This window comes from Meriones unguiculatus, chromosome 11 (genome assembly GCF_030254825.1).
Source record: "Meriones unguiculatus strain TT.TT164.6M chromosome 11, Bangor_MerUng_6.1, whole genome shotgun sequence".
NCBI lineage: Eukaryota > Metazoa > Chordata > Mammalia > Rodentia > Muridae > Meriones > Meriones unguiculatus.
This window is the reverse complement of record NC_083359.1, coordinates 10003289-10019771: the sequence shown is the minus strand read 5'-3', so window position 1 is coordinate 10019771 and position 16483 is coordinate 10003289. Positions and strand designations below refer to the sequence as shown.

At 50.2% G+C, this 16483-nt stretch overlaps 1 protein-coding gene across 1 annotated transcript in view; it reads right to left on the bottom strand.

The window, feature by feature from the left end:
* The window catches only part of Slc47a1 (solute carrier family 47 member 1), a 32210-nt gene extending 31530 nt beyond the window's left edge, over positions 1-680 (bottom strand). Inside the window, exon 1 of the mRNA XM_021639170.2 lies at positions 502-680. Within this exon, the coding sequence (XP_021494845.1) occupies positions 502-636 (135 nt within the window). The 5' untranslated portion in view covers positions 637-680. The remainder of the gene's footprint in view (positions 1-501) is intronic.
* Positions 681-16483: the final 15803 nt, after the last annotated feature.

The window sequence follows — 16483 nt, the reverse complement described above, 5'->3', positions numbered from 1 at the left end:
AGTAAGAGCCTATGTAATGTGGGTCTGTGGTCTTTAAAACCCACATTGCTTCTAAGAGACAAAATCGAAGGAGATCTAGCATATGCGTAAAACCAACCCCACTGATGAGAGCGCTTTCCTCGCACAGAGCCTCATTAAAAACTCAGGGTGTGAGCGCGGTGCTTGGAGGGAGAGGAGCTGGCCCAGGATGCCCGAGTGCCAAACTGCTTCTAGATTTCAAACCGTTTCGAAAAACTTAATTCCGAGGTGACCGTCCACCTTCCTGCTCCGTGCCTTAGCCGATGCGCGACCCCTCGGGCTTCACGGTTTGCAAAGAAACCAAGTCTGCGCGTTTCTGCTTTCAGAAACCGCTGGCTGCAGGGCGCGCGCGGAGGCACCAGGCTCTGCGCACCGCTGCGGCCCTCCACCGGCTTCCCCGGCCCCCGACCCAGCCAGGTCAGAACCCAGCAACTCCGGTAACAAGGGCCCCCGATCCCTGGGGGCCGAGGCCACCGGACTCACCGCGGGACCCGCCAGGACCAACAGCGCCCGCAGCTCGGCCCGGAAGCCGGACAGCAGCAGGCGGCGCAGCCCGCGGCGCTCGGAGCCGGCGTCCGCGCCCCGCGGCCCGGGAGCGGGCTCCTCCGGGAGCTCCATGCGGCCTCCGCGCTGTCGGGGCGCGAACGCGGCACGGGGACCCACGGGCCTGGCCTCCTCCAGTCCCCGCCCTCGGCCGCCTCCCCAAGCCCGCCCAGCGCTGGCCGAGCCGCGGTCCGGGCGACCTTGGACGCGCCCCTTGCCCCTGCGACCCGGAGGCCCGGCGCGTCTCCCAAGTGCCAGCGCCCCGACGCGGGACGGAGGGTTTGCAGAGGTGCCGGGAGCGAACGGAAAGCACGCCGGGCCAGCCACCTTCCAGCCCCCGTCGCCGCGGGGTGGCGGCGGATAGCGGTTCAGAAAGGTGCGGTGTGGAAGGACTGAGGCGGGATACCACTCTGGCCAGCCAAATCGCGGTTCCGCTGTGGTCAGCCAAGGGTCGGATCTGGCTGTTTGTTTGAGTGTTTGGGTGTTTAAGGTCTCCGCCGGTCAGCTTGCGGTCAGCTCAACACACACTCTGTTACAGTTTGCACTTTACAACTTTTTTGTTGTTATTCCATTGAAGAACCTAGCACCCCCCCAGGAAAGAAAAACAAGCCACATTTTTCCAAGCAGCACACAAGTGTTCGCTGGCCTTGGATAGTCACCAGCCTGAAGAGACAGGACACTGTGGCAGGAATATGCTGGTTCCAGGGACCCCTGCTGCCGGGAGAACACAGGCTCGTCCCCAGGATCTCCCTCTCCTCATCTGTAAACTCGCCCACTCCCGGCCCAGCCCTGCGTTGCCTCACGGGTGTTAGGGCCAAGTCAAAGGTGATTCTGTAAGAGGCGGAAGCCCCTTCTGCGGCAAGTGATCCTGACTCACAAGTGTTTTAGCTGCCTGTGGGCCATGCAGGGGGGACGTGCAGCTTTAGAACTCCCGGAATTCGGCCCACAGGTTAGCGTAACCACGTGGGTGTGCCCCGGGACGCGGAGCCTGTCCTCAGGACTCCCTGCCACTGTGGAGCGTCGCTCTGTGCTCGCCACACCCCTCGCCATACACAAGTTGTATGAAGACCCTAAGAGGGGCTTCCAGCCCCTCACTGCGCAGTATCACTGGCCCTCAACAGTAACAACGCCTGGCCTCCTCCAGGCAATCGCTGCTGGAGCAGATTAATGATTCAACCACCAACCTTGAAAAGAACTCAGAGTGGGGATTGTCAGCCATGACCACCACCCTCAGAAAGAATTTGGAAAAAGAGATTGTCAGTAAGGCTAGGCTAGGATGTTCTCGTCGGTGGCTCTGATGTAGAAAATCTTAGAAAACAATTTAAAGTTCAGGAGAGTACACTCTTAATAGTTGGGCTAGGCATCTTTGAGGTTAGGGAGCAAGGACAAGACCCCAAGTAGCACTAGCTGACAGGACTCTCTCGCTGAAGCTGGGCTGGTAATCACAACTAATTTCTTATACCAGTTTTTGCCCTCAGCTTCCTAATATGACTAAATAAAAATTGTTAATGAGTAGGTGTGCATCTTGAGGATTTAAAGTAGAAATGACTGGTTTTTTAATAAAAGTTTAGATTTGTGATTCTTTTAAGATTTTCATAAGATTACCTTTTTTTTTTTCCCCCCACACAGGATTTCTCCGTGTAGCCTTAGCCGTCCTGGACTCACTTTGTAGACCAGGCTGGCCTCCAACTCACAGAGATCCACCTGTGCCTGCCTCCCTGATCACTGAGATTACATGGATGTGCCATCGGCTCAGCAAGATTACTTTTTAAGATAATTGATTCTTTCTTTATAACCTCAAATTGCAGTCTGCCAGAAAAACAACAACAACAACAACAACAAAAACTGGCTGAAAAAAATTACCTTGCTTGCTTACACTTTGTTAATCTTACAAGTTACTTAGTTACAGTGTATATGGGTTCTTGCAAATAATTTGTTTTTCACATTTATTTTTCACCCATAGTAAGTAAAACATTTAATCACGTGAGTACACTGGGGAAAGTGGTTTGTTTGTTCATTTGTCTGTTTTTCTATATATACTCATTGTAATCCTTCACTCAAAAAAAAAAAAAAAGAATGTAGCAACATTGTGACTTTTGTACTGCTTGAAACACTTTGCTGGATATATAAGCTGTGGGGGGGGGAAAATAAAATTGCTGGAGCTCACTCTTTGGAGTTTGTTTCATCCGCTCTGTGTGTGTGTGTGTGTGTGTGTGTGTGTGTGTGTGTGTGTGTGTGTGTGAAATTGTTGGAACTTGCTCCTTGGAGCTTGTCTTGCTTCATCCACTAAGTATCTGTCCCCACCCCTTTCTTTCTTTTTCTTTGCCGGCTACAAGTAGTTCTGGCCCAGAGAGTCAAGCTTTGTACCCTCAGATAAAAGTCTGCTGAATGATCAGTCACAGACTCTACACACACTGCCTCAGTCTACCCTGACCTCTCCAAGCGGGTCTTCGACACAAAATATCCCAAAAGCAACTTAAAAGGAAGGCCCATGGCCTCAGAGGCTCCATCCATGTCCAAGGAAGGATGTAGAGGAACGTTCCTTGCCTTGTGACAGCCAGGATGCAAAGAGACAAAATGCTCTTCAACAACGTGCTGGGCAGCTTTCTAGCCTAGTCTCCAGCACCTTCCAAAACGAGGCCACCAGGTGGAGACCAAGACTTCAGCATAAGGGCCTGTGAGAGACATTTCATGCCCAAACCATACAGTAACCAGATAACGAGGAAGTCTGGGGTCAGGATTTGGGGTTTGGTTCTTAGCATTGGGGTTGGAACCCGTGTCCAGTCTTGCACATGCTGAGCAAAAGCCCTACCACTGAGCTACAGCCATGGGGAATCTAAGGGCTGGCGCAGAATATTTGCCTAGTCTATGTGAGCTCCCGGGTTCCAGCACCATGAAGAGGACGGTCCCAGTCAGTGTTCACTGCTCTGAAGAGACAGCAGGACCCTGGCAACTCTCATAAAGAAAAGCATTGAACTGGGACTTGCTTCCGGTTTCAGAGGTTTAGTCCGTTGTCATCCTGGTGGGGAGTGTGGTGGCGTACAGGCAGACGCGGTGCTGGAGAAGTAGCCAGCTCTACATCCAGATCTGCAGGCGGCAGGAAGAGAGACTTGACGCGACTCTCTCTGAAGCTAGGCTGCTGGTGAGATGATTGATTCTTGTACTCATTTTTGCCCTCAGCTTTCTGATCTGATTTAATTAAACTAATAAAAATTGTTCATGAGTACATGTGTGCACCTTGAGGATGCAAGGCAGAAATGGCTCACTGGTTTTTTGTTTGTTTTTGTTTGGGTTTTTGTGGGGGGGGTTGTTGTTTTGTTGTTGTTTGTTTGTTTGTTTGTTTGTTTGTTTTTATGAAAGTTTAGACCTGGCTTGGGCTTCTAAAACCTCAAAGTGCACCCCCAGTAACCCCAGTAACACACCTCCCAATCCTTCTCAAGTAGTGCCACTCTCGGATGACTAAGCATTCAGTTATATGAGCCTATGGGGCCATTACTATTCAAACCACCACATAAACAAGCAGACAAACAAGACCATTAGTGTTTAGTTTAGTTTGTTTAGTTTGTTTGTTTTGTTTTGTTTTGTTTTGTTTTGTTGTTTCCCCTGCTCTTTCACACAATCTGTGATTCTCCTCTTGGTCCCTGAGCTGAGAAAGGCCGTCTCTGCTCTCATCTTCGAATTCTATAGGTCAGCTACTAAGACCCTTCTCCCTTCTCTTCTGACTTCATAATACAAAACAAGAGAGATGAAGGGATTGGCCCTCCTTAGATTCCTTGCCTACTTTTAGAACAATTACCCAGTCCAGATAATTGTGGTCTTGCGCCTTCTTACACCTCAATGACACGCCAAGCTCTGAACCAAAGGGTTGGATGGTATCCATGACTGGGGTTCCCCCCACCAGGATTGCATGTGGGGAGCAGAGAAGCAGCTTCTCAGAATGGGAGTCTCCACAGCCAGAAGCCCAGGCTGGACACTAAGACCCCCACCCCAGCCCCATCTGATCAACGTCCTGCTGCACAGTCCCTGACAGTGAACTTCTGTGACCACGTCTTGATCTTTAGTCTTTAGGGGTGTCCTCTTGCTCAGTGAGCATTGGTGTGTGACATGAGTCTTCTCGGGCACAGATCCAGGGGCTGGTGGAACTTTCCGAGTTTGGTTAATGATGATGAGAGCGTGGCAGCTCATTTCCAGATGGCGCTGATCCTGGAGCCTCCCTGCCTGTTATTTTGGTGCTATGCGGCTGGGCGAGTGCCACCTTTGGGCTGCCCGGCTGCTTTAGCAGCTCCTTCTCATAGCAAAGGTCAGAGCTTTAAACATGATCACCCTGGATGACCCTAAGAGAAACAGACGCTGCTGTTCTCTAGGGGTCTTCCGGAAATCCTAACCGATGTAATGATGCCGTGAAGCACAAGTGTGACACATAAACCCTGGGAAAGGAGAGACAAAACCATTGCTTGCACTTACATTCAAGACAATCCAAAGAAATCAAGTGGGCTAAAGCTGACGAATCCAGGGATAAGAAAGGGATCTGGCACCATAATCTTGAGAGCTAGCATCAGAACAACTTCCAACAACAAGCCAAAGTAAATTCTCTTCCTCTTAAAATTTTTTCCCTCAGGTGCTTTAGTGTCAGTGATGGAAAAAGTGATGGATTCACCTTGTCTTGTGAAACACAGTTCTGACCATCACCTCTGCAATCACAGCTGTCCCCCGGGGGCCTGTCTGCATGACTCTATTTCCTCTTCATATAAGGACACAAGTCATGGCATCAAAGCCCCTCTCAACACATATGATTTGGTCTTGAGTTTATTGCACCTACAAAGACGCTACTTCCAAATAGGAATATGCCCCAAGGTTCCAGACATGAGTTTTAAGAGGACACAATTCAGATGACCTGTTGTGATAGAAATAGCACCTCACCACCACCATCATCCTGTACAGCTGTGGCTACTCACTCATCAGTAAAAAAAAAAAATAAAAATAAAAAGCAGATGTCAATTAAGAACATATAAAAACCACTTAACATGAAGCCAGGCGTGGTGGCACACACCTTTAATCTCAGTACTCAGGCAGAGGCAGGTAGATTGCTGTGAGTTTGAGGTCAGCCTGGTCTACAAGCAAGTCTAGGACAACCAGGTCTACCTAGAGAAACCCCCATCTCAAAAAAATAAAAAATTTAAAAAAAGTGGCACTTACCAGTATGTCTCAAGTGGCCAAAGTCATCAAACCTGAGGGCATTGTTAAAAACTGTCACAGACAAAGAGACCCTAAAGAAACAAGATGAAGATACACAGGGGAGTGTCTCTGGTGCAGTCCTGGGACAGGAAAAGGACATTATTAAGAATTAGTTTTCACGGATCCATAGCAACCCAACTCCCAGAGGCAGAACACCATGCCCCTGGCATGAACAGCTTTAAAACACGCACATACAACACACACACACACACACACACACACACAACTAGAAAATATTCATTCTTGTTTAAGACTCAGAACATTCATCTTGATCTACAGGTCCCAAAGTGTGGCACTCAGCTTCAGGAAGGAAGAGAGGAAAAAAAAAAAAGCACTTTTCAGATAGAGTGATGTGACCTTTTGCTGACACAGCAAAGTGTCTCAGCATAAAACCAGCACAGAACTCTGGTATTTTTAGATTATTCTGAACAGGGTGGGGGGGGCGGTGCTTGTCACCTGTCACCTGCGTCATCCTCCATAGACTGTTTCGGATGTTTCATTTTTTGCCAGTTCTTCATCTCGTTTGGGATTAAAAGAACCGAGGCCAGCTGGAGGTGGAAATATGCGCCTGTGATTCTAGCACTCAGAAGCCCGCGGTAGGATGCTCAGGCCGTAGGAGCTTGAGCCCAGCATGGCCAGCAAAGTTCTTAAACGGGGTGGGTATAGCAGCTCATGCCTGTAATCCCAACACTTGGAAAGTTGCCACGAATTCTAGGCCAACCTGGGCTAAAAGAGTGAGGCTGTCTCAAAGAGCCAAAAGTAATTAAAATAGTTAAAATAAAACTTAAGAAGGAATTTCTTTTTTAAAAAATAGAAAGTTTTCTGTCTTCTGGCTAGTATGTCCCCCACACTGGTGTGTGTGGAGCTCTGGCCTCTGTGCGGTAGTCTTCACAAGACAGAACCTTAAAGAGGCAGGCCCAGTGCTGGCTAGCTAGGCCATTGGAGAGTAACTCTCAGAATAAATGCATGCAGTTCCCCCAGGAACCCTGTGAGTTCCTACGGGAGCAGGTTCTGCGTAGGGCAAGCCTGGCCCCCCAATCCTGGCTGCCATCTTGCCATGTGACAGCTCACTCTAGCAAGCATTCCCATCCTGATGCTGCTTGCTATGTTGCAAAAAGCTCTCGCCAGAGCTGAGCAGACGCTGGTGCTGTGTTCTTGAATCTCATGAACTTTGAGATAAATACATCATTTGTTTGTTTGTTTGTTTTATAGATCCTCCAGCATCGAGGCTTTTGTTGGAGCAATAGATCATGGAAGGTACACTCCAACCTCTGTTCTGCCGTCTCCTCTCCTTTTTCTGACTTTGACCCTTCTGCCCTCATGTTAAGGGTCTTTGCAATTCTCTAGAAAGTGCATGTAACGCTTCGGGCGATCGCTGCATCTCAGGATACTAACTTAACCGCATGGGTGACGCAGCCATGGGGTCTAGGGATTGGGGTGTCTTTGGTGGTCATTATTTCGTATCTCACGCTCACCGTGTTTCCACTCCATCTTTAGCTTGCTGATCCTTTATTTCCATTCACTTCATTGACTTCCTCAGCAGGTTACATGGCACATACTTTCTGAAACATTGCATGCTGCCATGTTCCCCGTGCTTCCACGTCCCCATCCTTCTGTGTATCAGGTGACAAGTCTTAAATGCTCCTCTGATTCCCCTTTCATTCCAGGAAATATGGTGGCTGCAACAGTTAATTCCTAAATACTCTTTTCACAGCAACTCATTGGTTTCAGCTAGTCGAGGTGATCTCACTTTCTTCATCAGGGCCTGTGTGAGACTTTAGGCATATCCCAGTTTTAACCACAAATATTTCTGGAATACCTTTCTTTGTTTCTAAGAAGGAGTCGTGGATGGGAAGGGTTATTTCTCCACTGTCGCCGGCTTTCTGCTATGCCGAGTTCTTCTGTGACACCTACCAGGCTCTGAGCCCAGGGATGAGGCTGATGTCGGGAGAAGGCAAAGTCAGGAGAATCACACACATGAAATGGAGAGAGACAGAGACAGGCCACTCAAGCAGATAAACTCCTAATCTTGGCAAGAAAGGGTAGATTTTTCCTTGATGCACACAAAAAGAGAGGCAGCTTTGCAGACTCAGAACATTCATCTTGATCTACAGGTCCCAAAGTGTGGCACTCAGCTTCAGGAAGGAAGAGAGGAAAAAAAAAAAAAGCACTTTTCAGATAGAGTGATGTGACCTTTTGCTGACACAGAAACAGTGGAAACCAAACTGAGGCGCCCAGGAGATATCAGAACCCTGAGGCACACAAACCAAACCCCTGTGCCTGATGTCCCCGCCCACCAGACAGCCTGGCAGCCCACTCACACTCACGAACAGGGAAATACCTGCTTTCACAATTGTGTTCCTCTTGCCGTACTGGGGACAGGTGGCTGAACCTCCCTTGTTGGCTTTTATCCTGCAAATTCCGTAATAGGTGGGTGTGGTGGGCCATGGCTTTAGTGCCAGCCCTGGGAAAGCAGGAGCAAGCAGCCTCTGTAAACCTGAAAGCAGCCCGTTTCATATTGTGAATTACAGACCAGCCAGAGAAACAAACAGGACCCGAGCCATTAAGGCAGAACCACACTTGACTGAGGAACAGATCTCATCTACAAAGTAAAACAGAGATAGAGTCAGTGCAGACAAGGTGGGAAAACACGGGAGCAGTGACAGCCACGCCAACTCCCTTCCAGAAATGTACTCAGGTGGCAGCCAAACAGCCTGTGGGGCAGCTGCCTTGGTGCTGAGCCCTTCTACTCTGCCATGCTGTGTGCAGGGCATTATAGGATCAAACCTCGGAACCAGCCTTGGTGAACCAGCCTTGGTAGCTCAGGAGGGTCATGAACTCTATACCAGCCTGGGCTATATACCAAGACCTTCAGAGACAGAGAGAGGGAGAGAAGGAGAGGGAAAGAGAGAAAAAGAGAGGGAAAGAAGGGGTAGGGAGAGAAGGAGGAAAGAGAGGGAGGGAAAGAAAGGGAGGGAGAAAGGGGGAAAAGGAAAAAGGGAGAGAGAGGGGAAGGGGAAAAGGCAGGAAGAGAGAGAAGGAAAGGAAAAGAGGGAGAGATGGGAAGAGGGAGAAAGAAGAAAAGGGAGAGAAAAAGAGAGAGAGAACACAGAGCAGAGCAGATTCAGAGAATGAATTATTAAATAAGGAAATACTAAATGATTTTGGAAGAAAAATGAGACAAACAAAATTACCAGGGTTTCCACATCTGTCTGTTCATGGTTTTGCAAAAGAAAACTGGCAAATTCTTCAGAGGAGACATGTGCAGGTGCTGACATGTCCCCAGAAGTCCACATTATAAAAGCTGAGTGGGCACAGAGTCTCACAATGCACAGGAGCAATTCTGGTTTCCTTGGGTCTGGACTCCAGCCCAGCTGCTGCTTTACCACAGTGACCCTGGCAGCCACCCACCCCCACCCCAGACACCCCAGGCCCTGCCTGACGCTCTCTAGCTCTGACTACTGGGGGCTGGAATTTCTCACCTGGGGAAGTGAATTCATACTAGTGTGACTATATTGGCGGTCACACATCCTGCCCCTACCCCTTCCCAGAGCCTGGCTGCATCCTCAGAGAACTGTAATGAGAGACCAGCCACACTTATGCCCCAAAAGGGTCCTGCTTTCCTCTTTCCAGTGCTGCCATCATGTTGTCTGTCTCCGGTGCTGGGTCCCTGAACTCCCTCAGAACCTACGTCATGCTGTCTGCTTGTCAGACTGTTTTATCTCAAGGTCCAAAGTGTTTGGGTTGCGGTTGCCTCCACGCTGCGGCATGTGCCACGTTCATGTCCCCAACTTGGAGGCATCCATTCTCAGTCATATTCCCAAAGGAAGTAAAGACCCGGTGGCCTGGAGCCTGCTTTCCCTCCTCCCGGCTCTCGCAGCCAGGTTTCTCTTGATTCTTGTTCATGGGTATATGATGCTCCCTCCGTTGCTAGAATTTAGATATGCCACCATATTTCATACGAGAGTGGGCTTTCCTTCCCCTTCTTCCTGGATCTGCCTTTTGGCTACGAATATTGTGCTCCCCCTCATGGCCCCATCCCGGGTCCGGAACTCATCATGCCTCTTCGGCCCCTGAAGGGACGAGATTTCAGGTGTGTGCCACCCTGCCCACCTTCACCTTCTCCAGTTAAACCTCCACTGACTCAGAGACCATCATCGGCACGGCAGACGACTGGCCAGAGTCACCCAAACTCTGGGGCATCTGAAGCTAAGCTTCCTACTCTGTGCATCTTACTCCCTGTCTCTGCCGAAAAGCACCAGGGACTGGGGGGGGGGGAGGCTCGGGTCCAGGTGTGAAGACCTGTGTTGGGATTCCCAGAAGCCCTGTAAAGCGGCTGTGGCAGAGCTCTCTGGAATCCTGCAGAGAGACCAAACGCGGAGGCAGGAGAATTCCAAAAAGCTCCTGAGCCAGCTCGCTAGGTGTCCACAGCCACGAGCAAGACTCCCTGTCACAGACAAGATGGAAGAGGAGCATTGATGAGTCCTCTGCACTCCACTGACTGGATGTGTCACACACTCACCTGCATTCACAGATGTGAACACACACACACACACACACAGAGATAAAAACAAACAATAATAAATAAAACTGCCTTTTAAACACCTGAGACTCGTGGATTTAAAGGTTCCAGGGCCTGGTTGGTTAGCACTGGGAGAGGCAGCATCTCGTGGTGGGGCAGTGACAAAACGGGCATCACTCATGGGCAGTGGGCGGTGGGCAGTGCACTAGGAAAGAGACGGGGGTCTCACCACCCTTCACAGTCACACAGCCGGTGACCAGAGGCTTCCCGCCAGGCCCTGCCTCCCAATCTTCCCAGCACCTCTCCACAGGGTGAAGCCAGGACCAAGTTCCTAACCGGGGCGAGCACGGCCCCGTGTGTCCACGGCGTCACTGTAAAGCGTCTGGTGTGTAACAGACTGTGCCTCAAGCATCTACGGCACCCGTAGGTGGCTTTACGAAGGTGCACTTTGTGGGCGTCGGGTGTTGTGGGGCCGTGCAAGAGGGAGAGTAAAACAGCTTTAGAACTCACGGAACGCGGCCCACCCGTTAGCACAACCGCGATGGGCGTGCCTCGGAGAACCAGAGGCCCCAGGACTAGGCGACCCGAGTGAGGACTTCGTGCTTGCTGCAGGTTTGCCCTTTTGTTGCCTTCACAGTCACCAGTCACCACGTCCCTTACAACCTGTGAACCGTATGAAACCCCTAAGGAGGCTTCCAGTAGCACTAGCAGTAACAATGCTAGCCGCTCTTCAGCCACCGCTGCTGGAGCAGATTTACGGTTCAACCACCACCCTTCCAAAGAATTTAGAGATGTAGATTGTTAGCAAAGTTAGGTTAAGAAATTTTTGCCAGTGGCTCTGAGGTAAAAAAAAAAAAAAAAAAAAAAAAAAAAATCAAAAATCTTAGGGGACAATTTAAAGTGTAAAGTTTCTGAAAGGCACACTCTTAACCACTGAGCTAGGGATTTTTCTGTGGTCAGGGAACAAAAGCAAGAGCAGCCCGACTGGCACTAGCTGACCTGTCTCTCTCTTGCTAAAGCTGGGCTGGCGGTCAAGGTGATGGATGATTAATTTCTTGTACCCATTTTTGCCCTCGACTTCCCAATAAAATTAAAAAAAAAAAACTGTCAGTAAGTAGGTATGCACTTTGAGAATTTAAAAGTAGGAATGACTAACTGTTTTTATAGGAAAGTTTTAGGTTTGTGATTCTCTGAAGTTTTTTTTATAAGATTACTTTTTAAGATAAATCATAAGATGATGCTCCCTTTCTTTGCCACTGCAATTTGCAGCCTGCCAGTAAGAGACACTGGCCGACCAAAACATTTCTCTTGTTTACTTTGTTAATCTATAATAGTTGCTCAGATACAGACGTATGTGGGTTCTTGGGAATAACTTGTTTTCACCTGTAACGCGTAAAATATGTAATTACGTAAGGGTATTGGGAAACTCATTGTAATCATTAAAGAAAAATAACCACACTGTGATTTTTATAGTGTTTGAGAGATTTTGCTGAGGGATATAAGCTGGGGAAGGGGGGGATAAAGTCAAGAGATCTTGCCTGAACTATCAAGGGTCCTGTGTGTGTGTGCGGCCAACTCCACACCTCCTACCTCAGATCCTGACCTGTCAAAGCTGGACTCTGACAGCTGGCCTTAAGTGGACAGAATTCCCATTTCTGTATGTGACTTAAACATGTAGTAAAGTGACAAAATCCGGTCTAGCTCGTGTGCACGAACTGCTAGCAACTCGGACGTCCCCAGACCGGCTAAGTCACCCAGTCACCTAAAACTATGTTCAGGTGGCTGGACCCCGGCTCATGCATAGCGGCAGAGGGGCTTCTTCCCATGGCTGGGTGGGGGACCGGAGCCTGTGTGCTGGCAAGGCCTTCAAGCGGGGCAGGACCCACCTCTCGAATATCAGAATGAAGAACAGGTGGTTGCGAGGGCAGATGAGCAGGACAATACACGGGGGATCAGTGTGGGCTTCTGACCTCTAGTGACAGGGATCTTGGAAGACACGAGTGAAAAGCAAAATTAAAGCTGCAGCAACTTTTTTTCCTTTCTTTAGATTTCTTTGTCTCGCTTTAGGTGTGAGCGTCTTGCCTGGCAAGTGTGCACCTTGTGCATGCCTGGTGCCCGCGGAGGCCGGAAGGAGGCATGGGACCCCTGGACCTGGAGTTCCGGCTGGTTGTGAGCCTCGTGTAATGCAGGGACTGAACCCAGGTCCTCCGCAAGAGCAGCCGGTGCTCTTAGTGGCCCCTGTTGCTCCCGACCAATTCATCGACTCGGCAAGCCGGATCTGGGCGCAGTCTCTCCTCTGTCCTGCGTGTGTGTCTTCTCACGTGTCCACGTCACACCACACCTTATCCGCTTCTCAAAGAAAGTGGCAGGGCCAGCTTAAAGGAAAGGACAGTTTGAAGCGACCTCAGACCCCGAAGCTCACGGAGGAGCTTTGTCCTTTGCAACCAGGAGTGGGGTGAGTGGGCAGCAATAAGCGAGAGGCTAAGGTTTATTTATTTCTATTGTTAGTTTTGTGTATGTGCTCGTGGGGGAGGGTAGGGGGTGTTGGGGGGTGAGTGCAGGTGTCCACGGAGCCAGAGGACTCAGAGCCCTCCTGGAGCCGGCAGTTGTGAGGCACCCAACGTGAGTGCTGGGAACCCGGGAACCAAACGGAGGGCCCCAGAAGAGCGGAAGAGCTCTTCACTGCTGAATGGCTGGGTCATCTCTCTACCCCTAAACCAAACATTTTGATGGGGGAAAAAGAAGGCACAACATATAGAGAAAAGATGGACAAACTCGAAGAAGTGCTTTGTGCCTGCAATTCTCGCACTCGGGAGGCTGAGGTGGGGGCATCGCCACGGTTCAAAACTAGCCTGGGCTACGTAGAGTTTCAGGCCAGCCTGGGCTACTCAAGCAAGAAATTTCATTAGCAACCAGTAACGGTGCAAAATGCCCCCGGCCTTGCCTAGGGTGACATATACCACTTGCGCCCTCTTCTGGTAGACTTTATTTTTGCTTGTTGGGGGGGTGGCTACACTTTTTTTCCTTTTAATTAATTAAATTTGTTCTTGGACAATCTCACACACCATAAATGATAGGCAATGACATTCTCACCCCCTACCCTATCCCATCTCTCTACTGCCTTCTTTGTATATCCCCCTCTTCCTTAAAAACGCCTTTCTCCTGTCCGTGTGTTGGTTTTGTGCCCACTACGCCACAAGCCACGGCTGTTTGTGTGGTCCTGGGTTTGGAGCTGTCCGTGGGAGCCTGGTGGGCTCGGCAGTCGGTTCACAGCCAAAGACAGCGGTTCTTCTCCAGCAGCGAGGGTGGGCCCCGTGAGCTCCTTCTCCTTTCGTGACGCCTTGTCGGCAGGGTGGGTCTCGTGCAGGCCCACTGTAGGCAGCTGAAGTATTTTTATTGCATTTCTGGGTACAACACCTCACAGCCATTCACCCTAACCCCTGACTGTTCAGCCCATCCCTCGACACCCTCTGCAATGTTTCCATGGGGGGGGGGGGGGAGCAAGATGCTAAAAAAAAAAAAAAAAAAAAAAAAAAACGCTATCTCTTCAAAATGTATTCCTTCTGGCTGTGCTCAAAATCCCTGCCTGGTAAAAGCCAGGCTGCCTGGGATGGTATCTGAATTCCTGTGGATCTGAAGGGTCCATGCACAGCACAGCAGGGTCAGAAGATCGTGCTTGACAGCAGGACATTCTTAATCCAGATTCTAGTTTTCTTTATTTCACAAGCTTCTTTGTTTGCTTATTTGAAATAGCGTTTCTCGTAGCTCAGACTGGCCTTGAACTTGCCTTCCATCTCTCAAGTATGTGTTTATAGTTCTGGCGGGAGGGGTTGTTTAGTTTTTATCATTGGGAGGGTTGTTTAGTTTATTTAAAAGTTTCGTAAGTGTATTTATGTGGGTGTGTACTGTGGCCCCCATAGAGAGGTCAGGATCACTGGAGGGAAGTTTCTCCTACCCTGTGCAAACTCTGTCATCCATCTTGGCAGCAGGTGCCTTAACCCATTGCGCCTTGCCAGCCTCCTGACTTTGGAGGCAGAATCCCGGCTATGTCTGTGTTCCCCACACTGGTCCCAAACCCCTAGACTCAAATGATCCTTCTGCCTCAACTCACCAAATAGCTGGCGCTGCAGACAGGCGACAGTAAACGCCACTCTTAATCCACCTTCTGTTGCTAACTGACCAAGTGAGGGGTCTGGCCATTGAAATGGGAGTGGCACTAGAAGGGCAAAGATGGCTGGGCCAGTCTCTGCTGCCTGCTCGTGCCAGCCTCACGCAGGGTACTCTCCACAAACACAGTCACTGTGTCCTCCTGCTGGCCCCGAGAGGTTGGAAGCAGCATAATCTCCATGTTACCGATAGAAAGTTGGACACTGCAAATAGAAAGAATGTCCCAGGTCACACCATCAGCCAGAGGAGGTGGCTAAGTTTAGAATGGAGCAGGCCCGCACACCCATCTCCATCCCCTATCATCTCCTGGAGAAAAACTGAGAAAATAAATACAAGAGACAACAAGACAAAGCTGTCTTTCTGTCACTCAGAAGTAATTAGGTGTTGGCGTGTCCCTTCCCTGCAGGCGTGGAAGTGCGTGAGCTCCTGCCATTCGGTTTATTTCCTATAAATGCCATCTCCTATTTAGTTCCATAAGCTGCTGTCTACACTTTAAATAGTTGCATGGCTTCGTCTTGCTCCCTTCGTCTCTGTTCTCGGCCACTGTCATTACACCCTGAGGAGTGGAGGAGGCCTTCACCCAGTTTCTTTCTGACACTTGTCTTGGAGAATTTTCCCTCCTGTAGGAAGGCGCTTCCCCAGGCTGACCCCTTCTCTTGGCCTTGGGGCTGGCTATGTAAAACAAGTGTTTTAGAAGCCCCTTTTGTCTGAAACATTGCCGCCTCCCTCACTTCAGGGACCACGAAGGCCCTAAAAGTGGGAGGAAAGGCCGGCGCCTCTGTCGTCATCGTGCACCTGCCTTAATTTTGCAAATCCTGCTCAACTGCACGTACACTCGTTGATCACTTTAGAACCAGGGATTTCTAACCCTTACAGCCCGAGGGCACAAAGGCAAGAGCAGCCGAGGCATCAGCTGCAATCCGGTTGCAGACACCAGATGAAGCACAGAACTCTTCTTGACAGCCGGCCCTCCATGACAGCCTGCCCTCCATAACAGCCCTCTCTCCATGTCAGCCTGCCCTCCATGACAGCCCTCTCTCCATGACAGCCCTCTCTCCATAACAGCCCTCTCTCCATGTCAGCCTGCCCTCCATGACAGCCCGCCCTCCATGACAGCCTGCCCTCCGTGTGAGGGCACTCCTTCATCAGGGTGAGGGCACCACCAGGCAGCAGGAACAACCATGTCCTGAGTACCAGGGTGCCCCCCCATGCAGTGAGGACCAGAAGTAAAACAGTGATCAGCTCAGCAAGACCTCAGACTTGACTAAGAAGCACCCCAAGACAGACTTGAGGCCATAGGACGCCTTTATCGGTTCTTCCTGGCTGTTCATATGGATGAGCTCTTCTGTCTGCTTTTTTTCATCATTATACATCTCATTTCAGGATGGCGGCCAAGCCCAGCTGGCCGAGGCTGGCCAGAGCTGGGGCTTCTGCCCTAAAACTTCAGTTGTAGCCATGCAGCTCCCTTCCCCCCACCCTGGAGCTAAAGAACCCTTAGGAGAGGCTGCCCTTCTCAGGGACTGAGGTGAGCTACTGCAGGGTGGGGGGTAGGGGGGGTTCTCTGTCTGAGCATCTGCTTCAGAAGGCTCGAAGCTCAGCATCCTCCAGACCTCCAGGCATGCTGTTGCTGCTTGCTCGCTTCCCCAGCCTGGGTGGTATATGCAGACTGGAGCCCACAGACACAGTCTGTCCTCCAGAGCCCACACTGTTCCATCTCTCCGGAGGTAGGAGTGACAGGATACGATCCCTCAAAAGTCCCACCAATGCCAAAATCCACTGCCCACCTCTTCTTCAGAAAAACCAGGGGACTAGGGGAAGTGGAGGAGACAATTGTGCTTAATTCCGAGGACCTGAGGAAAATGGGAAGGGCCATGCATTTTATGGACACTTTTTTCCTTCCAGCATTTCTTTGGCCTGGTGTTGGATGGTGACTTCCCCAGCATCTGTGAAAGGCAGGTGCTCTGGGTGTGGTGGCGGCAGCTTCTAATCCCAGCACTT